Source organism: Serinus canaria, chromosome 4A (assembly GCF_022539315.1).
Source record: "Serinus canaria isolate serCan28SL12 chromosome 4A, serCan2020, whole genome shotgun sequence".
In the NCBI taxonomy this organism is placed as follows: Eukaryota; Metazoa; Chordata; class Aves; order Passeriformes; family Fringillidae; genus Serinus; species Serinus canaria.
Genome location: NC_066318.1, coordinates 7,947,296 through 7,973,256, shown reverse-complemented (window position 1 = coordinate 7,973,256; position 25,961 = coordinate 7,947,296). Strand labels below are relative to the sequence as shown.

The 25,961-nt window shown below is 50.0% G+C and overlaps 1 protein-coding gene across 5 annotated transcripts in view; it reads right to left on the bottom strand.

Annotated features, from left to right (window-relative positions):
• The window catches only part of DOCK11 (dedicator of cytokinesis 11), a 79,631-nt gene extending 58,034 nt beyond the window's left edge, over positions 1 to 21,597 (bottom strand). For all 5 annotated transcript variants that reach the window (XR_007777596.1, XM_030228756.2, XM_030228758.2 and 2 more), the window contains exons 1-6: positions 21,413 to 21,597; positions 5,985 to 6,101; positions 5,670 to 5,759; positions 4,924 to 5,006; positions 3,802 to 3,871; positions 1,311 to 1,406 (exon numbers count right to left, since the gene is read on the bottom strand). Coding sequence is in view for 4 of the 5 variants with exons in the window: in XM_030228756.2 (XP_030084616.1) it covers positions 1,311 to 1,406; positions 3,802 to 3,871; positions 4,924 to 5,006; positions 5,670 to 5,759; positions 5,985 to 6,101; positions 21,413 to 21,514 (558 nt within the window). In the remaining variant the exon portion in view is untranslated. The remainder of the gene's footprint in view (positions 1 to 1,310; positions 1,407 to 3,801; positions 3,872 to 4,923; positions 5,007 to 5,669; positions 5,760 to 5,984; positions 6,102 to 21,412) is intronic.
• Positions 21,598 to 25,961: the final 4,364 nt, after the last annotated feature.

The following is a 25,961-nucleotide window of genomic DNA, read 5'->3' as shown; positions in this document are numbered from 1 at the left end:
TGGCAGGGCTGAAGATGTGACCAAAGTCCTCAGCTTCCTCACATGTGCCTTAGAGGTGTTGCTGATTATGGGGTAAACCACAAAACTTTCTAAGAGGAGAACCCCAGAATCACAGTGTAGTTGAAAAACAGACTGCCCAGTTTTAGGTCTGGATATGAAGAGCTTTCCTTAGTGACTACTTGGCTTCCTCTTTTTCCTCTTCCTATGATGCTCTGTTTCAAGGGAAAAAGCCATGAGAAATGTGACTACTCTTCCAGGTAACTTAGGAGACCCTTGGCTCAGCTCAGAGACCAGCTCCTGATCCTCAGGACTTTGATATCAGAGCTTCACTGGAGACTCTGGATCTTATAAATGGAACTGAAGCCAGTGCAGCTCAGGTGCCCTCTCTGAAAGGCAGGTCTGGGCTGCAGGGCACTGAGGCTCAGACTAGAACAGACCCAGCTGACTACCTTGAGCATGAGTGATAGCACCTCCAGAAGTTTCAGGGGGAAAAGTTACTTTAAAAAAGTAACTTTGAAAGTTACTTTTTTTGCCTGGAAAAGCAGAGGATCAGAAAATCCTTTTCTGTCTATCTCCTCCAAGCCCATTTTAAAACTCAAATTAAAATTAGCCCTATGAACAGTCCTGTTCCACTTCCCCTGGAAGCATAACTCATTGAATCAAGCCTTGGCACAGTTAGGCTTTTTGAGCTGATTTCAATATATCCTTCCACACTCCCTAACAATCCCTCTGTGCTGTGACAAGGCAGCTGCATGTGGGACAGCAGACAGGCTCACTGCCACAGCAAAAACCTGTGGTGGAACCACTCAAAATCTCTGCACCATCTGAGCAATGTCACACTGGATTATGAAGAGCAGAGAACAGGAGACAAGGCAGCTGTTGCTTTTAGGTCAGTAATGCTGCATCTCTGCAGTAATATCAGCCCTGCTTTAAAAACAAAGATTTATATTTTATTTTAAAGCTGGCCTTTCCACATGTTTCCAACCAGGGAGGAAACTGTAAATTCAGAAAGCTGTCTTTGCAGGGCAGCTGTTTCCTCTCCTGGGCCTCAGCTGCTCTTCCAGAAAACAATCTTGCTTTACTACAGCATGCTTCACCTTCTTGGTCAGCTTGCCTGTCACTGCCCAACGTGCCTCAGCCTTGCATGCTGGGGAGGGGAGGGTCAGAAACTGCTGCCAGACTGGGTTTTCCCATGGGATACAAGAGGGGCAGATGCCCATCCCATCCCAAACCCAGCCACTGGGCTCCTGGGAGCTCTGGAGATGTGGCCTGAGCTTCACCCCATCCATCAGTCACTGCACCAAACTCACCTTCATGGTGACAGTGATGGTGCTGTTGACATTTGCTTTGTGCAGCCAGCCCTGCTTTATCACCCCACCCTTCTGGGAGCACAGGGAAGAGGAGTCCTGAAAGACAGCAAACAATCATAAAAAGAGGTCAGGTAACTGCTTCCCTCAGGAAATTCCCCTTGGACAAAGGGATTTGTCCACCCTGGAAAGCAATACCATTTTAACTACAGCAATACAGTGACATTTAGAATGTATGTGCAACAGGTACAGCTGTGCATACAGTGCTATCACAAATAAAATAAAATAAAATAAAATAAAATAAAACAAAATAAAATAAAATAAAATAAAAATAAAATAAAATAAAATAAAAATAATAAAATAAAATAAAATAAAATAAAATAAATAAAATAAAATAAAATAAAATAAAATAAAATAAAATAAAATAAAATAAAATAAAATAAAATAAAATAAAATAAAAGTCAGTGATATTCCTTTTCAATAAAGAGATAAAACAGTTGAGTCACCTTTTAAAAAAGAAAGATTACATCTGTTCTGATAGAGCTGCACAGTGATTTTGCAATGAGGCCTGCTGGTTCTTATGCAGTATTTCAAAACTTGAGGAAGATGGAAATTTTCAAGATGGTCTGTTTAGGAAGTTGCAAAATGCAGAACTCTGAACTTTTCCTGTCATATCCTTTTGTCATTCTCATATTTTAAATTTCAGCAAAAACCACCAAACCCCAGTAAAACAACTGAAATGTAGCTGGCTGATTTCACATTTACCAAACCATGAAGTTTCAAGTGACCCAACCAGGCTGTTTTTGGCACACCAATGGATTCCACCTGCTCCTGTCCCATGGTCCCAGAAAGAGAGAATGGCTCTCCACTCACACCTAACCATGACCCCCAGTGGGGAGGGAGGGAAATGAGAGCCCAAAGTGCTGGCAGAATCTCCCCCTGGGGTTTCCAGTGGCTCAGCAGCAGAGGCAGCCCCAGCCTGCCCTCTGAGCCATGAAGGAGCAGGTTTACAGAGCCTGCTAAGGGGCATTCTTCATGTCTTCATTCTGCATGTCCAGCTTCCAGAGTAAACTTTCTGATGCTTTATTTCCCTGGGTAAAACAACCCATGGTTTCTCCTTTATAGTGGTTCACCTTCTTTTATCAAGAGATTTCTTTTACTTGGATTTCCATTACACAATTCTAATGCAAATGCTCCGTCAGGAAACTGTAACAGAATCCTTTAGATATGGCCATGCCAAAAGATACAAACCTCAAAACATCTGTGAAAGCACTTGGGACACTGTTCCACAACAAACCTCAGTAACTTCTCTTGTTTGAGGATTTGGGACACTGGCCAGAAGAAGAAAGGTCTCCAAATTTTGATATGGAGTATTTCTGTCCTTTTGCTTTTCTGGAAGCATGCTGATACCAGCACACAGCAATGTCTCCAGCCCAGAGCAGATATTTTTTAAGAGGCAGCACCCCAAGCTGGTGATGTAATGCAAATTACCAACATAGCTAAAAAAAGATTAAGGCCAAACTTAACAAAACATTTCCTTTTATAAAGAAACCAACGCAGTCCAGACCTGAGGTTTGCTGGGACATACCCCAGTAATTTCAGAAATGTGCATGAAACAGCCCCTCCAAATCTCCATCTCTGCAACAAAGTTCCCTTTTCCTCTCTAAGTTCCTTAGCAGCAACATATTGGTGCCATGGGAATTTTAAACAGCTGGGCTAAACCCTTCCCTCTGTAAACAAAACCTTCCTAATCTCAGTGCATGGATTAATCTCCACGTGGCACTTGAAACAGAAAAACACTGCCCATCCTTCTGCAGCAAATGTGATGTTCATGGGCAGGAAACATGGCATCTGCACTGTCCAAAATAACCAGCAGGTCTGAGATGTCCCTACTGGCAGAGCCCCCAGCCCACCCCCACAGAGGAGCTCCAGGGCTGCCAATCCTCCCTGATGCCAGCTGAGCACAAAGATGCCACTCCAGAGGTGCCAACACCTGGCACAGGATGGGCAGAGCAGGTCTGACACACTGCCAGCAGGGTGGGGCAAAGTGACTGGTGAAAAATTGCTGATTATGGGGTAAACCACAAAACTTTCTAAGAGGAGAACCCCAGAATCACAGTGTAGTTGAAAAACAGACTGCCCAGTTTTAGGTCTGGACAGGAAGAGTTTTCCTTGGTGACTACTGGGCTTCCTTTTTTTCTTCTTCCTATGATGCTCTGTTTCAAGGGAAAAAACCATGAGAAATATGACTAATCTTCCAGATAACTTAGGAGACCCTTGGCTCCAAGAGACTATCCTGTCATACTTTGAAATAAATCACTGCTTCACTTTTGATCCCATTTTCCCAGCAGAAAACAACTCAACCAGAAAACTATTCCTAGGAACGGAATTCTGGCTTTGCCTTGTGAAATTTACTTTTTAATATATTCCTGCATTTTTAACAGGAATACATTAATAAAAAAAAAAAAAAAAAAAAAAACAACCTTCTCCTTACCTCATCCTTTTCAAAGTCTTCATCAATTTCAAACACATGGCTTGGAATCTTGTCTGGCCTAAAGGATTTGCTGAAATCACAACACATTTTCATGTTTAATGAATGGAACACGAGGGTTGTATGAGCCAGCAGCTGATGCTGGATCCAGAAGCAGCAGCCAAAGTGCAGGCTACAGAGCACAGAAGATAGATTGCAAGAGACCTACAGCTCCTTGCAGCTGGGGAAAGCTAAATTCTGAGTGCATGTCATGGAAATTAGGCACAAGCAGTCTGTAATTAGCTTTCTCTTGTTAGCTCTTGGATTCTGCAGAGTTTTTGCTGACTTGCATTTATGGAACAAAGAGAGAGCACTCTGGTTTATCTTCCATCTTTACCAAAAAGAAGCAAGATCAGACTACAAGATTATTCAAAAATTTTAACATTATTTGATCAGCAGTATGACTCCACTGCTGCTTCACATCCCCTCGAGACCTTCAGAACACACCCACTACATCCAATTAAAAGAAAAAGCATTTAACAAGCTTCCAGCACATGAGCAGCCTGGACAGGAGTCCAGACATGCCCAGAGTGTGGGCAGTGAGCAGAGCAGGCACCATCACACAGGAAATAACAATGCAGCAGAAATCTGAGATGGATGTGCCTGCCTGAAAAACCCAATTAGCTCTGGAGCTGGAAGCACTGGCACAGCACTGGCACAGCCCAGCTTCTCCAAGCACAACTCCCAGCACTGGCAGCACCAGCAGCAACACCACATCACCCTGTCTGTGCTGGGGCACAGGGAGAATCTGCTTGGCCTGTGTGAGGCACACAGGGAACATCAGCCCAGAGGGACAATGAGGCTCCTGTGCAGGAAATGCCAACACTGTTTATCCTGCCTGGGTCTGGGCTGCAGCCTGTCCTCATCCCAAACAGAGGGGGTGTGCACACACTGGCGGGTGGGATGTGAAGCACTGACCCACTCAACATTGTGGGCATCTCCCTGGCACAGCTGAGGGGCAATGGCACGGCAACACAAACCTCTGGCTCTAACCTTGCTTGTGGGACAGGCAGCAGGGAAAGGGCAGACTGCTCCTGCTAAGGCCTGTGATCACACAGCAGCATTCCAAGGCAGCACGACACTTACCATGGCAACATCCGAAAGTCTCCTGAGTATTCCTCATACTTGTAGTTTACCACGAACCAGTCAGAGCTGTAGGTTTTAATGCACTGAAAGGAAAACAACACAGCTCTCAGAAAGCTACAGCAAGCAAAACAAAGCCCAGCACCAGCCTGAGAGGTTACACACTGCAGGGTGAGGTAAGCACAAGCGGGAAGGGCGTGGGCAAGGCTGCTTCACTTGCTCCATGTAGCAATGCAGAATTTCATAAGGAACCTTTTCAGCAGAGAGACAAAAATCACACAGCATCTGGCCTGCCACACAGCTACAGATTTTGGATTTACATCACTCCAAGGCTCTAAAAAAGGAGCAGTGATTTGGGAGGAGAAATCTCCATTTTCCAGAAGGCAAAAGTTTTCTGTCCTCAGAAACAAAGCGCATCTAACTCCACACGACATCACTTTTTGTTCTGCTGCACTTGAAGGGAATAGTCCTGGAGAGCAGCACTTCACAACAAACCCACAGCACTCCAGAGGCTCCAGGGAGGTTGTGCATCCCTTTGTCAGGCAGGTGGTGCAAAGCCAAAAACCCACTGCAAGGACACTGCACGTGAGATACCTGTGAGAACTCTCCTGAGCAGCAGGTTGGGCAGGGCTCCCCACAAAGGAGAAGCCAAGGGAGCTGCAATGCTGCAGATCAGGAGCTACAGCTGAGCATCCTGTCCAGGGGCCATCAAGGGCTGAAGGCAGGTGTCACATGGGCTTAGCCCCTACCTCTTTGACAAAGAGACTCTGAGCTTTCTTTAGAGCATCTTCTGGCACTGTTGACTGGACAGTCCTTCTCTGTCGGCCGATGACCGAAATCTGCAGGAAAAAGGAGAACACTTTTACAGCACAAACTGCATCTTCAGGGCTTGACACTCACTTTAAATAAATGTGGTGGGCCTAAGCCACCAGTGGGTCATTTTGGTTTTATGTGTCAGTAATGCAGCCAAAATTAACATGTGGTTAATGGTGGAAATTTTCCAAGGTAAGCAGGACGGGAGACGAGTGAGCCTCAAAGATGGGAAAGAGCCAGAGCAAACTCACAGACACATCTTCAATTGGAAATATCAGGAGGTCCCGGAGGGGATCGCTGTAGATCTGAACTCTGCGCTGCAGGATCACGTTCTCATAGTCCAGGGGTTCCACCACTTTCGTTTTTTCCTGCAGGAAAATCAGATTATGAAAACTATTACCTATGTGTAACAACTAAAGTAACCATAACTAACATCTTGTGCTAATTTCAAATGGTGTGACCACTGGAGCACCCATTACTCAGCACTCTGCTGCTCCTGTGCTGCAGGTCACCACTGCTGAGCATGTTTTGCAGAGGGGGAGATGGAGGGTTAAGTTTGAAGCAATAAGCTATGGGAATAACAAAGCACTGTGCTGCTCTGTCTCAGCACAGTCTCTAATTTCCTAATGGAGCAAGAAAGCCTCCTGGACAGGCCATAGCTTTCTCTAACAGCTGCAAGACCCAGCATCTTTATGTTTGAGCAGCTCATCTGTGCAGCTTGGCAGAAACACAGGAAGGCTCCTGCACTGGCTCTGCTCAGCTCAGGGCTGGCTTTGCTTGAGGAGCAGATGAGAGCTGTGCTCTCCTAGGAATGAGGAGAGCAAGGCTGCAGCTACCACTGCCAAAGCAGGAATCTCAGCCCCTGGAAGGAAGAACAGCATCCCTCTGGAAAGACAGGAAAGCCCTCTCCATAAATTGCAGCCCAGACACAGCCAAAGGCTAGAGCCCAGTTTTATTCTCGCTCACATTTCAGGGAAGCAAGAGGAACTTCTCCAAAAATCCCTGGAGTCACGAGCAAAAACTATTAGGAGAGTTTCATTACATTCCTTATTGCACCAATTTTGTCTGTGTAACGAGTCCAGAAAGCAGAACTTAGTAAAATGAGAAAAACAACTTCTGAAGCAGGCAAATGCCATCTCAGCTGCCCAGCCTGACTTCAGGTTTCATGAGCAAGAGTCAGGCTCTTAGAACTGCACTGTGAAAATCAAACTTCACACCAAAAGCCAACCAGTGACTCTGTATATGAGTGGTCACAACAAAAAAGGAACCAAGATCTGACCCATCACCTCTGTCTTGTTTTGAACCTCAACCAAATCCTGATGCTTGGCCCTGCCACAGCCAGTGTTCATGAAAGCCCAGCAGCAGCACGAGATGCCATGTGCCTCTGGATGGGACAACATGGAGAGCTTGGGCTCTCCCCTCTCACAACAGGGACATCAGATGCTTCCCCATGGGCAGCACATGTGACTCTCCAGCCAAATGGCTTTTCTGGGACCAAGGGCTCACCATGACTGGAGTTAAGGACAAGACCAGTACAAGATCTCTTGCTGAACACAGAGCAACCAGCAGCTTAAAAAATGAGTTCCAAATGAGGACTGAAAGCTCAGCATTGTATAACACCACTGGATAAACAGCCACACCGCCTTGTTTGAGAGTCCAAACAATTCAGTATTTTCTGTGATATGTGAAATAAGCAAGGAAGTCAACATTGCTATTCCATAACCAATCCTAGCCAAAGGTCCTGTGCCTGTTCTGTGCCTTTGGCTCCTGGGATGCACTAATGAAACACCTCCTGCCTCAGACAGTTTTGCATTTAAAATGTCTCTTTTCTGTGCTGCAGAAATCCAGCATGAATTAGCTCAGTTATCTGAAAAAGTCCCCTTCTTAATCACTCTCTGAAAACTGTGCTTTCCTGCTTGCACAGTCCTGAAAGGAACCTCACACTCCTCAGATTACCAGTGAGAAAGACAAAGGTCAGGCAGCAGAGAGCCCAGGCTGGCTGCCAGAGCATCCAGGGAGCTCCCTCAGCCAGAAGGGATTTGGGAATGGGGTGACAAATGCTGCCAGTCCCACTGCACACACAGCACTTCTTGCTTCTAGAGCTGTAAGGGATTTCATGAGAAAAGAAAGTCCCTCTGAAAAACAGGAATCTGAAAAACCCAACAGGTAGACAGAGAAAAGGAGCTCATTTACTCTCAATCAGTCTCATGCTCATTAATTGCTTAATTGAATTTGGTTAATCACCTGAAACACCAGCCTTATTTCAGGACAGCACTGTGCACTTCTCAAAGTCTGCTGAGCTTTGCAAATTAATGTGAATTAACAGGACATCCATTTGCAGGTCTGGGGCCCCAAAGCTTTTCCTCCCAGGGCAGCAGGCAGGGCCCCAGAGAGCCTGGGCAGGCACACAGCTCTGCCAGCCTCTGATTCCCTGCAGCAATCCTGGCAAAACTCAGCAGCCCTGGTGGGTTAAAGCAGTGCCACAACCCCTCACACCAGGCCCCCCTCACCTCACCCTGCAGCAGCTGTGACAGTAAATTAGAGCCTTCCACATCTCTTTGGGAATACCTTCCAATCACACCGTATTTTTAGTCCTTTTATGTTTTGCAACATGGTCCTGAAACTAGGACTGTGTTTCTAAAGCTGTCCCTTTAAAAAGTTGGGGCTTTGATGACATTTCTGTTCTAGATCTGATACCTCTGATGACCAGCAAGACAAAGTCCTGGCAGTCATCCTGGTGGGATTCAATGACAGCTGAAGGGTAAGAGCTGCAAAGCATCCCAGATCCTCACAGGAGATGTTTGGAAAATCACAGAGCACTGTCTACAATAAATAAAAAAAAAAAAAAAATCCATAAAACTTGCTGCAGCCCTTCTAGTCTGGTGGATGTAATGATATTGGAACAAACGTGTGGTGCAGGCTGTGATCCATATCTGACAAACCAGCGCCAGGCCCTGTGACATGCAGCTGATGCCTGAGGGATGGAGGGATGTGCACTGGTACCCAGAAGGGCTCTGCAGCAGCCAGACATGCATTTCTCCTCTGGGGCTGTCAGAATGCAGTCCTAGGGCTCCCCTGCCCCAGGCTGTGCCAATTGCCTGTCTCAGCACACAGCAGCCCTGGGTCCATCCCCTGCAGCCCAGCACGGCCCATGCTCACCCCCAGCACATCACCCCTGCCTGTCGTGGCTGAAGCAAAGCAGAGGGTGTAGGTCAGGCTGTTTGTCAGCAAGCAGCTGCTGAAGGAAGGATGTGGTGGCTCCTGCCTGCCATCGAGGAAACAAAGCCCTCCCTCCACCCTAAACTGTGCAGGCTCCCAGTGGGACCAGGCAGGCTCGGGGTAAGGAGGGAGCCATCCCAAATATCTGCTGCCCTTTTGACCCTTTGAGTCCACACACTCCCATCAGTCCAGAGAGGCTGGAGATAAAGCTGAAAATGGGATTTCAAAGTCTTAGTTTCCCTGAAGGTTGAAGTGTACCCCAGGCTCACACTGCCCAGCACTGTCACAACAGCAGATGGCACCCACCAAAGTCATTACAAAAGCAGAGGAAACACTATTACACTAAAGTAATTAGAGTCTTAGAAACCACAAATTCCTCCACAGGGGAAGCCAATACCCAAGTACAAAGAAATGCTGCCAATCCAGCAACAAAATCAATCCATTTCTGCAGGAAAAAACGTGCAGTGCTGCCAAAGGGACCCTGCTCTGTGGCACACGCAGCAGCTCCTCATCCAGGGCAGCAGACACTGAACCCTGATGCTCCTGAGAACACAGCAGGGACAGCCTGGGCTCAGCTGCCCTTTCCTGTGGCTCCTGTGGATGCAGCACCTGGGCTCACCCAGCAGCAGCACCACAGCTCACTGTGCTGGGATAAAAAACAAGTGAAATACCTCAGGGAAAAACAAGCATGACTTTAAACAAAGACAACATGAGAGCAGTGCACCCTCCCAGATAAGCCACTCATTCCTCTTTAATAAACCTCAGGCTGAAGCCCCCCCACGCCAGTCTGTTCCCAAAACACACCTTGCTCCTTCTGCCCTCTGCCTCTGCCCAGCACAGGGCTGAGCACAGGCATATGGAGCTGCACTATCTCAGATTGCACAACTGCTCCCCAAAATTCAGCCACCATTTTACAGCTATCTATTTGCTGCCTCACCTGTTGCAACCATGCAACGCACTTATGTGGAAAGCCAAGCAAAAGCCCAAATTTTAAACTAAATACCAAAGGGCCAAGTAGGTGAAATGCACATAAAATGAGAGGAAAAGCTAAAATAGGAGGTGTACAACTACCCTTGGGACACACCTGTCACAGCTGAAATCACATCACTTCCGAGACTGGCAACACTCCAGGGCAGAGAGACCACTCCCCGCTGCAATGCACAATCAACAACAGCAGAGAGAAGTCCCCATTTTTTTATTTTGTTCAAGAAACCTGACTGCACATGAGAGAATTCAAATGATGCCTGGGAACTGAGCAAACTCACTTGGCAAACCATATGGGCATATGGAAATGAGCAATTTCTATCCACAGAAAAGCTTTTCCACAGCCCAGGATTCAAAGATCAGGTCAGGGAAAACTCACACTGTGTGGCCTTTAAGAGCTTTTTCCTTTTAGTCTCACATTTGTGACTTTTTCCACCCCCAGCTCCTGCACTGCCACCTGATCCCATTGGCACACTCTCACTCAAGCTTGCAGAAAGGCTGCAGAGCTCAATTTACAAAAGCTCAGATTCACTTCAGAGAAGTCATCTGGGCATAAGAAAGAATCAAGAAAACCCAGAAACTCTGGGCTCGGCCATCCAGTGCTCATGGAAGTGCCATAAACCTCTGCAAAGCCAGAATAAAGCCTGAGCCCCAAGGACTTGGCATTCAGAACTCCAGGAGAAGGGAAGGGAAGAGGTGGGAACAGAGCTCAGGGAGGAAGGGCACGCAGGGAGACAGTGTGAGTCAGCACCTATGGCAGCAGCCACAACACAGGGCTGCCTCGCTGATGCCAGGAGGTTTGGGCTTCTCAGCAAAGCCACATTTTGGGAAGAAATCAGCAGGGAGGCAATGAGACAGCTCTCAGCAGGTGATGGGGAGCTGGTGTCCACAAGCCTGCTGCAAAGCCAGCACTCAGCTGGATGCAGCAGATGCACAATGGTAAAACCTCAAGGGTGAAAAACAGTCCATAAAGCTGGGTATGAGCAGGCCAAAACTATTTTTACACTGGCCAGAAAGAACGAAGCTTAAAAACAGAAGGAAAATGTCCAGGCAGGAATCCTGGCTCTGCTGAAAACACCAAAACACTGAGACACCACAGCTGTACCTGGGACAGGTGGGAGGGGTGGGCTGTAAGGTGGGCATGCAAACACACAGAGCATCCTGTGAAAAGGCAAGGGAGGAAAACCTCACCAGAAAGAGGAGAAGCAGGGGAAGGATGGAGAGGGAAAGGTCTCAGGAGCTGGCCCAAGGTGGTGCAGGGGAGGGCAGAATGGGGGCTGGGGGCTTTACCCATCTGGGGATGGATCTGTGCAGGGGCCACATCATGGGAAGTATGAATAGTGCCAAGGTTGGGCTGTGTAGCTGCCAGAGGCAGGAGATGGGGTCAGGGAGGCCAGGAGGGGGTGGCAGAGAAGGAGGGCACTGCAGACAGGGGAGGAGCCCAGGGGCAACCAGGAAGGGAAGAAGGAACTGGTGAGGAGAAGGGGCCTGCCAGGGAGTGATCAGCTCAAACACACACAAACACAAACACAAACACACAAACAGAGCTCAGAGCAAGGCTCTGCACAGCCCTCCACGGGCAGCAGCACAGCAGCCTCCTGAACAGCCACACATCATTGCCAGGGCTCCCATGAGACAGGGGTCTGTGTGCCCCACATCCTCCCTGCACTGCACAGAGATGCCTGCACCTCCCAGGAGCTCTCAGAGAAATGAAAAGCTGTCGTGGGGAAGGGGAGGATGAGTGCACAGCCCTGGCACCCTGCAAGAAAACATCAGCAGTGGAAATGACTCACTCTTTCCATCCCAAAGCTCGAATCAAGAGCCAGCCCCCTCTCCTGTGCTTCCCCACCCTGCCTAAGTTCTGTGCAGAAGCATTTCACAGACCCACAGCCCTCCCCTCCTGCATCCACAGCCCTGGGGGCACCAGAACCCGGGTTCTGGGTATTTTGTAAGGTGGAAGTCTCCTTTTTCAATGTAATGCCCACTTCCCAGTGAAAAAGCAAGTGCCTACAGTGACTCTGCTGTCCCCCAGAGCAGCACAGTATTGGTGTGAGACACCAGCTTGGAGAAGGCTTGAAGAAATAGTCAAAAAGTAATGTCACTGTAGACATGCAAACATTTAGCTGTCATTATTAGTCCTGTCAAATAAAATGAATTCAGGCCTTGAAGTGTCTGCAAGTTGGTTTAGAACCACAGGAAACCAGAATAATCAGCACATGACTCTTCATTTTCCTTCCACTTACTCAGAAATGGACTGCACAGTTCACAGCCTTTTGCAGATCCTATTCTCAAGCAGAGCTCTGTAGCCACGAGGGGCAGGAACACCGTTTTTTTCCTGAAAGCTTGAGATTTTTGCATAATCACTTAAGCAAACAGGCCCCAGAAAGCAGCTGCATTGCAATGGAGCAGTGAGAGCTCACAGCCAAGCTGAGTGACTGTGAAGGCAGTGCTGCCATGCAGCCCAGCTGCACCTCACCTCCACACATCACCTCTGAAAGCCCTGCCCGAGTGCAGAGCCAGCAGGAGAAGCACTGGCAAGTGGCAGCTGGGCATGGCCCTGGTCTGGCATGAGCACACATTGAGGTGAGCCAGCACTGCTCCTGCCCAGGGCAGGGCTTTAGGAGCAGCACTTTGCTTTCAGTGCCCTCGTCCCTGTGCTGACCTTCCCCAGGATCAGCAGTGTCACTGTGGGACAGTGACAGCTCAGTTCCCTCTGCCAGGGGGCCCCCAGCCCCCAGCCCCTGGAGTCCTGTCAGTCTCTGCCTGCACAGGCACCCCTGGCTCAAACCTTCTCCTCCAGGGGCAGAGGGAGGGACAGGGTGGCTCTGGGTCAGCCAAACTGCACCTGCATCCAGCTGAGCATCTGCTGCAGAGCAGGAGAGGTGCAAACACGTCAGAGCTTTGATTTCCTCCTTCGGAAACAAGAGAGCTGATAGAAATTGGCAAAAGGGTGCTGGTTTCTATGGGATAACTGAACTTCTGCCAGATACGACTTCTCAGAGCATTCTGTAACACAGGCATGCTAAAAAAGGAAAATAGTAATTACAACAACAATAATACATGTTATTTATTTAGGTCCTTAACTGGAACATCCCAAAGTGCTTTTCAGATGTCACTTGTATTCCATCATTTATTTATGTAGTATCAGTTTTATATTTAGCATCCAAATCCAGAATAGCCAGCTCCAGGACATCTTAAAGCAATTAATGGCTCATAAGCAGAACCCCTCCCTTTCCTGTCTGTCTCAAACTCTTGTTTTTCTCCTGGGCAGCTGCTCACACGCAGGGCTGAGCCAAGAGCAGGGGAGCACTCCCACCCCACCCCACTGCTCTGGGGCAGGGACACAGCCAGGAGCAGGGCAGGACACTTGTCCACTGTGGTGGTGCTTGCAGGGCTCCCAGGACGAGGGAAGAGATGAGAATCTCGACTCCATGGCTCAGAAGGTTGATTTATTATTTTCTGATATATATTATATTAAAAGAAAATGATACATTAAAACTATACTAAAGAAAGAGAAAGGATTTCATCAGAAGGCTATAAAAGAATGATAATAAAATTTTGTGATAATAAAATCTTGTGACTGACCAGAGTCCCAACACAGCTCATCAAGTAGAAACAATCCACATGAGACCAACCAAAGATGCACCTGCCACATTCCACAGCAGCAGATAATTATTGTATACATTTCGTTTCTGAGGCCTCTCAGCTTCTCAGAGAGAGAAAAACTCCTGGCAAAAGGAGTTTTCAGAAAACATGTCAGTGAGAGTCCAGGCCCACGGGGCAGCAGAGGGGAAGAGCAGGGCAGGAAGTGCCAGGGCAGTTTTGGGTGCCTCAGCAGCACAGAGAACACCCCAGCAGCACAGCCAAACCCCAGCTGTGTCAGGGGTGGTTTCAGCAGCTCAGGAAGTTGTCTCAGCCACATCTGTGCTCCATTTTCAGGCTGCAGGCACTGGTGCAAAGGGGCTGTAAGGTTTAACTCTGTTCCCCCCAGCAAACACAGGGGAGGCTGTGGATGGGCTCTGTAAGGGATGGGCTCTTGGAGGCTTCAGACAAAGTGCTGCTGTCAACAGAAGCACCCCAAAGCTTCCCCAAATAAAACCATCCCTACCATTGCAACATCGTGCAACAGGACAAGGGAGAGTTTAGGGCCCCCCAGGCACTGTCTGAGTCCAGTGCAACTCTCCTGGAACCCAAAAGTGCCAGGGAAAGCAGCTCTCTGCTGGAGCTGGGTCTGTCTCCCTCAACAGCAGCTTTGTGGGCATTCAGCCCACGCTGGCCAGCACCATCACCTCCCTCCAAGAGATGGAGACTCCCTTTCCCTCCCCTGACCAGGACCTTTTTACCTGCCCCTGTCACAAATGCAGCTCCTGCCGAGCCTCTCATGTCCCTGTGTCCCCCCCATCCCTTTCTGGCTGGCACAGCAGCTCCCTGAGTCCCTGCTCCAGCTCACCCCATGTCCCCAGGGGCCACAGACAGAGGCTGTGCTGGCAGAGCCCTGGCAGACAGGGAGCCAGCTGCCCTTCTGTGCCCTGGCTGCCTCCAGAGCTCCAGGACACGTGCCCTGCTCCTCACACAGAGACACTGCAGCCCAGCCCACATCCAGGCTCTGGCCACTGCCAAAACACAGTCACAGCCAGGCTGGGATGGCTCTCCTGGGCAAGTGCAGCACTCTGACACCACCAGCTCCCACCACTGCACAGGGGAGATGTCACTTCTCCCTTGCAGTGTCCTTGCCCAGGGGACAGAGAGGCCAGGCTGCAGTGGGGATGTCACCCAGCGTGGAGCCAGGGGCAGGATGAGGAGTGGGGAATGCTGTGGAGCAGCACAGAGTCTCCTTCCAGATGCAACCACTCCCCAGGAACAGTCCTGTGACAGGAGATATTAATAGGGGAGAGGAGAAACTGCTTTTCAGCAAGAGAGGGGGTGAGAAAGGGGTCAGGAACAAGCAGCCCTGACCCCATTAGAGAAGCAGCAGGAGGCAAGGAAAAGCTGCAAAGATAAATCAGGGCTGTGTTGAAGGAAAGAGGAGCCATCAAGGGAGAGCTTTGATTTGTACTTTTAAGGGAATGAAAGAGATGGAAGAGTTGGTGACAGGGAAACATATTCCAGCATTTTTAGGATGACAGCAATGGCCACAAAGGTTTAGGAAAGTACTCCTTTCTTCCTTGCAGAAAGCAGGAGTGAGGGGGCCAATTAACCAGGGATGCTGAAGCACATGTGTACCCCAGGTCTGGCTGCTGCTCAGCTGCTGTGTGTGACCCTGACTTGCATTCTCAGGCCACAGAAATGTCAAAAGCTTTTTGCAGTTTTGCACCATTAGAGATAATAAATCAGCATGCAGAGGGCTAAGTGAAATGATGAAAGAGCCACCCAGCTGCACATAGAAAATGATGCTGCACTACACACCACAGCAGGCTGTCCTGGTTCAAATGCTCCTGGTGCTGGGGGAGATACTTGCAAATATCTCCAGATACCAGAACAGGCTGAAACAAAGCCCAGGAGCCATCCTCTCACTGGATTCTGAGCACAAATCCCAGCTGCAGTGCTGGCAGTGGCTGCAGGCACCACCACCAACCATCTGTTCCAGTGCACTGACAGTGGTGGGCTGGGGCAGGTGCTGCCACTGCAGGGACACCTGCATTTCCAGGACATTGTCCTCAGCACTCTCAGCCTTGCCCAGTGAGTGCTAAAGCCCCAGTTGGCAAAATGTGCTAAGAGATAAACACATGGGGTGCTTCGTTCTCTTCCCAGAGCTTTCCTATAACAGGCAGGAGGATATAAACATTTAAATGATGCCTTGGGAAGGATAAGATTTTGCATCCATCAAAAGCTTGTCATTGCCTCCAAAATCTCCAGAACTGGACACACTGACTGCAGCTCATCCTGTAAGAGCCATACCTCAGCACACAGGCACTCAGAAGAGCAAGGAACTGCTCCATCTCTTAAGGACTGGGCATCAGCAAGAGGCATGCCAGAGATTTGTCCCCACACAGCTGCAGAGTGTACTTGGAGCCTTGCTCCTCTCCCCCAAGCCATGCCCTTCATCCACTCCAGCACTGGTGTGTGCTCAGGCAGGGGCAAACCCAGCCACTTCCCTGGCACACTTGGCCAGCCCTGGGCTAAATCCAGCCCCTCAGGGCACAGGAGCCCTGATTCAGGAAAGCATGTGATTCATTTTAAGAATGCTTTTAAGTGTTTTCTCAAATAAGCCCCTGTGAACAAGATTCTCTCCACAGACACTTCCACAGGAGTCACCAGGGCCAGCTGAGGTGGCAGCTCTGGAGGCACAGCAGGCAGATCCTGCCCTGCTTGAACCAACAGCAAAGCTCCTGCCCACTGAGGCAGGGGCAGAATTTCCTCCCGTGCCTCATATATGTCTGTTTTTCCATGTAAATTGTGCAAACACAGCATGTTGACTACCCCCGGGGGAACAGGCATACATTCTGTCTCTCCTGAGTGCCAAGATCACTACAAACACTGCATATAAACAGGCTTCACATTGATCAAAGTGAATTTAGCTTATTAAAAGAGGATTCTATGCAGAAAGCTGATTTCCTCTGCATGAGCATAAATCAAGACACTAATAATATAGTTTAAGCTGAAAAAAAAACCCCACAGAAAGAACAAAATGCCTTTTTGCCTCCAGTCAAAACCTCCTTAGTATCACCATTAAGGAGCTTTATATCTCCTTTTTGCCTCTGACTGAAACGGAGCCACCCAAAGGAGCCCAGCCCAGCCAGGATCAAACAAAACCCATCTCCTCCTGGCACAGTGCCCACCCTCTCACAGGGAGCTTCCAGGGAGCACATCCCCCAGCACCACAGAGAGCAGACACTTGCCCTGAATACCTCTGGATGGCAAGGATCCACGCAGTTGTTTGTAAGCAGAGGATCTCCCCCACTGCCATTGCTGGCAGATGCGTGGCCCAGACCTGTGAGTGCCACCAAGCTGTGCCCTGGGGGTACCCAGAGATGCTCCCCTGGCCTGGCTGACCCAGCGTGGGCTAATCCTTTGCAGCTGCTCCTTCTCAGATAAGACAGTCTGGCTCTGCACCCTTTCCAAAATCCTCATGGCAGAGCAGTAAATGCATCTTCAGTTAAACTGTAGAGAAATGCTCTAAAGAAAATCAGAGCAATTGTGCGAGACAGAATTGCCACCAGATGACTGGGTTTGGCAGCACTGTGGGAAAATGCATCATCTGTGTTTTGTCAAGTGCTTGCTGCTCTGATCTCGTGCCTCCCACACTTTTAATTTCCCTGTCACGACACAGAGAAGACACTTCTGGAAAACTTGCACTGGGTTGAGACACAGCCCCCTCTCCTTGCAGGGCCCCAGAGCTGCTGAGCACATCCCAGAGAGACAGGGCAGGCACAGGGTGTCTCTCAGCTCTGGCCTCACATCCACCCAAACAAGGGCAGCTGATTTGGGTCCTTAGGCAGAAGGAAGAGCCCTTGCTGTTGTCCTGGCACTGTCACAAGAGCCAGGACCTCCTTCACACACGTGAGCTCTTAAACTGCCCAACTCTGCAATGCCCCAGGGCACTCCGTGGGCTGCAGATGGGGAGGAGGAGAGCTGCACAGGCACTTCCATCAGAACAAGGCCTGCCCACCTGAGCACACAGGTGCATCCTGCTGGCAAGTGTCTGAGCTCTGCAGCTGCCCAGGTCCCCATCAGCCAGTGCCCCCAGCAGGGCTCTCCTGCCTTGTTGCTCAGCTTTCCCACTATTACTCAGCAACATCAGAGGATGGGAGGAGGGAGATTGCATTGAAGGTCTGAGCCAAACTCACCCATCTCCATCCACTGCCAAAGGTCCCTGGCTGCTCTCTTTCAGCTCTAGCCCAGATGCCTCTCCCAGGTGCCATCTGAATCTGCACTTCTAACACAGTATTTTACTGTTGGTGCCCCAAGATTTAAGCTGCAGGTTATCTTTCAGTTAAGAATGGTTTAAGTTATCACACTTGGGCTTTGCTCCTTTCTTTAAACTAATCTTAAAATTTCCCTTTATCTTTCAAGTGTGTCATTTATCCCACCTGCCAACAAACACTTCCACTAAATTTGTCTGTTTATTTAAACAGTGACATTATTTGTCAATTAGCCTGCCAAAACTTCATCCTTAGTTGTAATCAGTAGCACACATCAGGGACCATTCAAAGCTGAAATTGATACAATCTGCCCTGCAGCCTCTTGCAGAGAGGAGCACAGAGAGAAGCCGGGTTCCCACAGAGCCCTGCCTGCGGCACCCGGCACTCCCAGCAGGGCTGTGCCTGCTTTCAAGGGATTCCTGCTGAACTGTTCCTCCCCAGCAAGACCTCCCCTGCACAACGAGAGCCTGTCTGCCAACGAGATGCAAGGCCAGAATGATGCCCAGGATGCTGGGAACAGCAGCAGAGTGAGAGGGAACAGGAGCCCCAAGTGAAGGCACTTCATCCTTCCCCGTGCTTCTCACAGGGACCAAAGTGCCCCCGAGCTCCCCTCCACAGCCTGTGCTGACTTCCCCTGCTGCAGGTTCCAGCTCTGCTCACCCTGACAGGAGCAGCTCTGACTGCATCCTAGCAGCTGGTCCAAAGGGCAGTGTGGACACAGGCACTCCAGGACACCTTGGAAAGGGACAGGCTCCCCTCGCTGCCAACCGCCACCATATCCAACGCTTCCCTTTCACAAGCACAAAGGAGCAAAGCCCTGCCTCAGTCAACAACGTAGATACTCTCCTTGCACTAGAGAGGCATAAATCAAAAACCAGGAACAGAAATAAGATGGCATGGGCTTCACTGCTCCTGCAAGACAGCAGCTTTGTAACCACACTGTACCAGACATCATGCTCCTCGGGCTGGACACAGCGCTTCTGGCTAGAGAGACACCTCCTTTAGCACACAAATTGTGGCTCTGGACAAGCTGACCACTTCCATGGCATTAAAAGCTTTCCTCACTGAGCTGTTTTCATTTATGAGCATTTCATTCAATGACTACAGACAGCTTCTTACTCCAGACAGTTCCTTGTCTCGCGGCGTGCCCTGAATGCCCAAAGTGCTGAGCTCACCCAACACCCTGAGAGAGCCCTGTGGTGCCCTCTCCTCCTGGGGATGGAGGTGTGGGCTCTGTTACCTGCAGCATTAGCTCTGCCCACCACCCCTTCATCCCCTTCATGCCCCCTACCAGAGATAGCTGTGCTTTCAGCCATGACTGCCCCAAGGCAAGCAGACAGCCAAGGCACTTGACAAGATAACCAAGGGAATATTAAACTATTCACATACTTTTTATTGACTCAACATCACCTGCTCTGTCCAGGATGAAGGAAGAGGATGGGATCCTGCCAGGCAAAGGCTCCAGTGCAACTCCAGTCTGCTTCATAAGGTCCCAGTTCCTGACATCCTGGTACACAGTGCATCACTTGCTGCCAGCCTGCTCCACCCAGTTATCAAACACCAACTCCTCCTCCCCGTGTACCCACTGGCCATCCTCTGCTTCCCTGAGCTCAGCACTGCCCCAGGGTGAGGGATCACAGTCCTGATGCTGGGCCCTTCCATCTGCCCCACACTGGCTGTGGCAAGCAGAGGGCAGATGGGATGGGGAGGTGCTCACACAGCTCTGCAGCTGCCCAGCATCATCAGCACCAAAACTGAGACTTGCCTTGGGAACAGGATCAGAAACTGCGACTTCTCAGTCTCGCCCTCACTCTGCCACTCCCCACCATCATTTCTCAGGATCCTCTCTGTACCCTCCCAGCAGCCAGCACACCAGCCACAGACATCCCTTTCTCACAAAGATAGAGGGGAGCCAGCTTTTTGCAGGAGCAAACCTCATCCTTAATCACTGAGGAAGGTCAAAATGCCATCTGAGACAGTCCTATAAGTTGTGCCACGTCCCTCCTCAGTCCTTGATCACTGCAGTGCCTTATGGCCCTTCCCAGGGATGCAGGAGGGCTGGGATTTATCCACTGCTGCTGAACTGTCGAAAGCAGGAAACTCTGCCAGGACCTGGATCAGGAACACCTGCCCTCACCCTCCTCTGGTGCTTGGCTGCAAACACACGAGGCAGCACAGCAGCTCTGGGGTCTGCCTGCCAGAAAGAGAGGAGCTGGCAGGGACAGTGTGGGCAATGAAACCCTAGAGGGGATCAGGAAAAGAGTGGCTGCCTGACAGACTCTGACACTCCTCTGGGTTCCTGTCAAGGTTTTATTTATCTTCATCTGCAGTCCCACCCATCCCTTCCCCTTCTGAGAGAAAGAACCTGACACAGGCGCCACATAACCATTTGCATGTAGGATAACAAAGCCCTTCTGGTCCTATATATGTAATTTTATTTTTAATGGAAAGTTCCATCAGCCTGTACAAAGCCTTTGTCCCTGTGTATTGTTGATGAAAGAGAGAAAGCAAACCACATGGAAGCCCACAAGAATCCCCAAACAACTGCACATAGGAAGCAAAAACTAGCACGAAGAAATCAGACTAGATTATTACCATAGCTTTTTTTTTCAGGCTTTGAAACCTGTAAATTTACAAGAAAACTCCGTTTTTAAAAGAAATGTTCAAATCTCTCCATTTATTTAACAGCACATGCCATTCAATCTAATAGTAGAGAACTAATAGGAATTATTTGCTGAACTTGTACTGCACTTTCTGCATATCCCATTGCTTAACCTTTCTTCCATCAAAGTCAAGGTCAAAGTTGATTACACGCTAGAGTAACTCAATGAGCACCAGTGAAACACATCCAACAAAGCCTGGGAAGCTGTGAGCTGACCCCGGCATCCTCCCCGAGGCGCAGCGCTGCCGTTTGCACAGCTGTGAGCACAACAAAGACAACCTGCTGCAGCATCCCACATGCCGGCATGAAACGCATCTGACCACGCGTGTGACTTTCACCCCAGACCCCTGAGCACGATTCCCGGGATCTATCGGGATCTATCGGGCTCCCGGCTCACTCCAGGGCCTGTGCCTCCCACCTTGCCCGGTCGTGCCCTTCAGTCCTGCCCTATCCATGTGCCGAGTTCACACTGTCCGCACCCCGTTACTCCGCTACCTGTTTGCTCGGTGCCCCGCACGCAGGTTCCCGTTAATTCCTGCTGCCGCCGCCCCACGCCAGGACCAAGCGCCGCTTCCCTGCGATCCTCCCGGCTCGGAGCGCTCAGAGGGGCGCGGTGGCGCAGGTGGGGCGGCCGGGGGGATGGCACGGCACAACACACACGGAGGGGACCGCAAAGAGAGATCTCCATCCCCTGCCTTGTCCAGCCGCGCCCTCCTCATCCCTTGCCCAGCGCTTCCCAAATCCTGCCCCGCCGCTCCCTGCGCATCCCCCGCTCTGCCAACCCCCGACCCAGCTCTGCCCTTTCTCCAGGCCCTCTCCAGCCTCTTCCTCTTCCTCTCCCCGCATCCCCTGCCAGCTCTGCCCCTTGCCAGCGCTGCCGGGCTCCTCCCGCTGCCGCCCACCGCCGAGCGGGACCGGGGCGCGGCCCCTGCCGGGCGCTGCCCGCGCTCACCAGGACGAAGGAGCTGCGCACCGCCTCCGAGACGCTCTGCCGCAGCTCGGCCGCCGTGCCCGGCTTGCTGAGCCGCTTCGTGAACTTCCTCACTTCCGACATGGCGACATGATCCGCGCCGAGCCGAGCCGAGCCGAGCCGAGCCCCAGGCCCCCTTGGCGCTCCCTCGCTGCCGCCGGGCGGGCGCGGCCGGGCCGGGGCGGGCGGAGCCGCGGGGCGGGCCCGGGAGGGTCCCCGCTCGCCCCGCCCCGCCCGGCCCCGCTTTGTCCCCGCCGCAGGTGGCCCGGAGCCCGCCCCGGCACAGCGACAGCCCCGGTGCACCCCCGGCACCGCGGGGATGCAGCAGCGGCTCGGCCAGCGAGGGCACGGCGTGCCGGGGCTCGGCCCCGGTGAACGGGCTGGAGCTACAGAACAACGGCACTCGCGGAACGGGGCACGGGGCGGCTCGGGCTGGCCATCTCCCGGCTCCCCCGGGTGTTCCTGCAAGGCTAAGCTGGACCCAGGATAAGAGCATCTACTGAGCATCTCTGTGCTGTTGGGGTTGAGTGAAATTTACCAGGGTAGCGGGCTGTGTTTTGGATTTGTGCTGGAAACTGTGTTGATAATTAGGGATGTTATCCTTTCCGCTGAGCAGCGCTGACACAGAGTCAAGGCAAGAACTTTTCTGCTCCTCACGCCACCCCAAAATTGCAGCAATGAGGTAGGAGGGGACACAGCCAGGATAGCTCACCCCGAGTGACCCAAGGGACATCCCACACCCCATGGCATCAGCTGGCCGGTGTAAAGCTGGGTCAGAAGAGGGAGTGGGGACATTCAGAGCGTCTTCCCAAGTCACCATCACTCATGAGGGAGCTCTGCTGTCCTGGGGATGGCTGAACGCCTGTCTGCCCTGGGAAGTTGTGAATGAATTCCTTGTTTTGCTGTGCCTGTGTGAGTGACTTTTGCATTACTTACTAAACTGTATTCAGTTTCCTCGCTTACACCCTTCTGATTCTCCCCCTCCATCCCACCGGGGGGAAGGGATGGAACAGCTGCGTGCAGCTGAGCTGTCAGCTGGGGTTAAATGAGAAAATATCCAACCTATAGAGTTTGCTATAGGAAACTGCTTTGATTACAGGGTCCATGATCACATTTGCTTGTCCAGCTGCAAAACCAAGAGTAAGGATATGAGAAGAAGATTCCTTAGGACTCAATTCCTACTTCCCATTACTTTGTCATTGTGCATTTCTTTGAAGGATGGTGATTTTGAAATTACAATAGAGAGCCTTTGTTTATTAAAACTTTTTATTATTTTTTTACTTATTTTGTGTGTTGTGTCTTCACAGCAAGATACTGAGTTGAATAGAGTTGCCATGTAGTCATGAGAATTTACACACATTGTGCCATATGACTGATTAAATACTATCTACAAGGATCTCACTGGAATTATAGGCATCCCATAAATCACACAACATATAGAGAAGTAGTTTTGATTATGAGAGCCAATCTGTAGGGGGCAATGAATACAGCCATTATGATCCAAACCATTTAAAATGTTATTTGTGACTCCTAAAGCATGCAAGCCAGTTATTGTTCTGCTTTTTAGGAGTTCACTGAAGGGGCAGCAGTCATTATATCATATGAAACATTGCTCTGGGTTTTTACATCAGAGGCAAAACAAATCTGAAATTTTATTCTGAATTATCACATATCTATTAGATGTGGATAGAAAAAATTGACAAGTTAAGGAACTTGCATTTTCACAAACATGAAGCTTTTCCAAACCCAAGTTAAATGAAAAGCATTGTGATGCACAATTCCAGTAGCAGCACTGTGAGGTTCACTTCCTTATTCCCACACCCATGAATGTTCTTGTAGAGATTTTTATCAGCCACTTTAAATCCTCACAGCAATTCCCCTGCAGGGACCTGGCAAATAAAATTATTAGCCCTCCTTCACCTGGCTACAAAAGGAAAGGTAACACAACGATGTTGGTCACAGAGTGAGGGCAACACTGTTCCTGCTGGCTGCTGGGGACAGCCCCTGGCCCCTGTGGTTCCCCAGAGAGGGCTGGGCACTGCAGGAGAGCCCACAGCAGTGACTGGGGCCAGCACCTGTGCCAGAGCCATTCCTGCCTTCCATTTGCTCCATTAGGAACAGCTCTGAGAACCAGAGTGTTTGTGTGGGGAGGAGAGTGCTGTGATGGTCACTTGACAAGAAATTAAACCCTCCCTAAAGCACACACTCCATTTCTTATCTAGACAGAAGCAAAAGGTTCCCACTAAGATTGTGAGCCTGGTTGGGTGCCAGCATCCAAAGAGCTGCCCATCAGCATCCCACTGACCTGAGCTCAGCAGCCAGGGAAGGCCAGGGAACAGCAGGCTGCTTTTTGAAGCAAAGCATGAAAAGGAAAATAAAAGTAAAGGGAAGGACACATCACATGAAAACAACTTGCAGAAAGCTGTGATTCCATCTTGGGCAGACTAAACATCAGAGTAAGAGTCTCAAGCACAAAAAGTGTTAAGGCAAGACAACAGCAGCCACAGCATTGCTGTTACAGACAAACCCAGGCCTGCAAGAACTGTAGTTTTCATCTCCTTTTTAGTGGGGAAAAAAGGCCAGGAATGATTTATCAGCATAAGAAAGGCACCCAAGGACACAGAGGGACATTTGGAAGTGCTGAGGAGTGGCACTGCCTCAGATAACCAAACTTCCTCCAACTCAGTTTGCCATGGAGAACTCACAGATCCAAATGTGCTATTTTCATCTCTTTGTCTTTTTGTTGAGACTACAGCCTTGAAGTCCCCAATGTCATTTTGATCCCACACCTGCCTGTGTGATCAGAGGGTCAGCAGCAGCAGCAGCAGCTTGTAGTTCCCAGCGAGGATACATGCTGGAAGGTGCAGCAACCTGGGCAAGACAGCTCTGCTGCCACACCTCCTCCCCAGCTCTGCTGCACAGCACAGACTACAGGAAGAGAAAATTTCCAGAGGACATCATATTAGACTGAGAGTGGCATCCTTCCCACTGAGCAGTAGCACTATAGCACAGAAGATGCATTAAGGAAGATTTTTTTTTTTTTTGACAAATATCTGTCAGTGCAGCTGATGCTGACATAAGGTCTGGAACCATACACAGGGGATCCTGACCCAGCTCCACAAGCCTCCCAAAGGGACTGAAGGGTTAGTGGCAGGCTCAGGATTTAATTTCTCAAGCCATCCAAGATAAAAGGCACTTAATATTATCAGCCAATAATCCCATTTTTCACTGCTTTCAGTGGTTATCTGTGGGCCTTACTAGCACCTGCACATGAGCCTGCCCCAGAAAAACCCTTACCTATGTGGTTAATTGAAGCAGGTGGTTAACCAGAGTTTCACTGCATTGAGGAGGGTCCTGCATTCCTGCAGGAAACCTGCCAGACTCAGTTACCCAGATCCAGATGTGCTTTTTTTGCTGGGCAGGAGGAGGATTATGAATGCCATTACATCTTCCATTTCCCAGCTTCAAAATTCCTGTGAGATACAGTTATGGTGTTTGAATGTATTTCAAGTACTTCAAAATTAAAAAAACCTCAAACAAACAATCCAGAAAGTGTCCTTAGAATGGTATCTGCACACCGACCCCTTTTGATAGCAAAGCCAAGGCACAGACTGCCCCAGGTCCACACGTGAAGAACTCCTCAATCAACAAATTTTGTGCATCTTGTGCCTTCTGCCAAAGCAAGGGGCAAATGAAGTGCTTGTCTGATGTCTTGATCAGCCATCACTCCTGAGTTCCACATGCAGCCAGCCAGCACTGCTGCTGTGCTCAGGGGAAATCAGGGAAGTCTCAGGAGAGACAAACACTGTGCAAGGCTAGGAATGGCAGGAGCAGCTGGTCAGACACCTCAGGGAGCCCGGGAGCCACATGCCCACCGCTCGAGGTGGCAGTGGCACTGCCATTAGCAGCCATTTGTTGGTTTCTCTGTGAAGGGAGGCTGCTCCAGCTGGGCAGCAAGAAGCTGCTCCTTGGGCTGCAGAGCCCTGGTGTTAAAGGGCTGCCCTCTGCTGACTGATCCTGCATGGACGGGCACAGCCCCCAGGATGGGAGGAGTGCCAAAGGCAAGCACTGCCCTGCCCAGGAGGGCACCCTCCGGGTGAGCATTCATATCTGCTGGAGCACACACTGCTCTCCTTGCTCACCTCCTCCAGCTCCTGGGATGGAAGGCACGGCAGCTGCAGGTGCATCCTGGCAGCTCCCATCAGCATCCACCTCCATGGAAGAGCATACAAGGGTTTCAGGGACCTTGGGTAAACTCCTCCTTGCACAAAGGGTCAGTGAAGTAGCACTAAGAGGTACCACCAGCAATGGTGAGTCCATGGGATGTCCCAGGCTGCCCTTAGAACATCCTTAAAGAGACAATATTGATCCTGAAGTTGCGAGAATTTTGTATTTTGTATTTAAAAGTTCTCCCAAAGTTTACCTTGTGAAAAATAAGGTAATGACATCATATTTGATTTAAAAAATGTGACCAAGATGCTGCTTCTGAAACACCCAGCATTAACTGTTTTCAGATACAGAACTACAAATA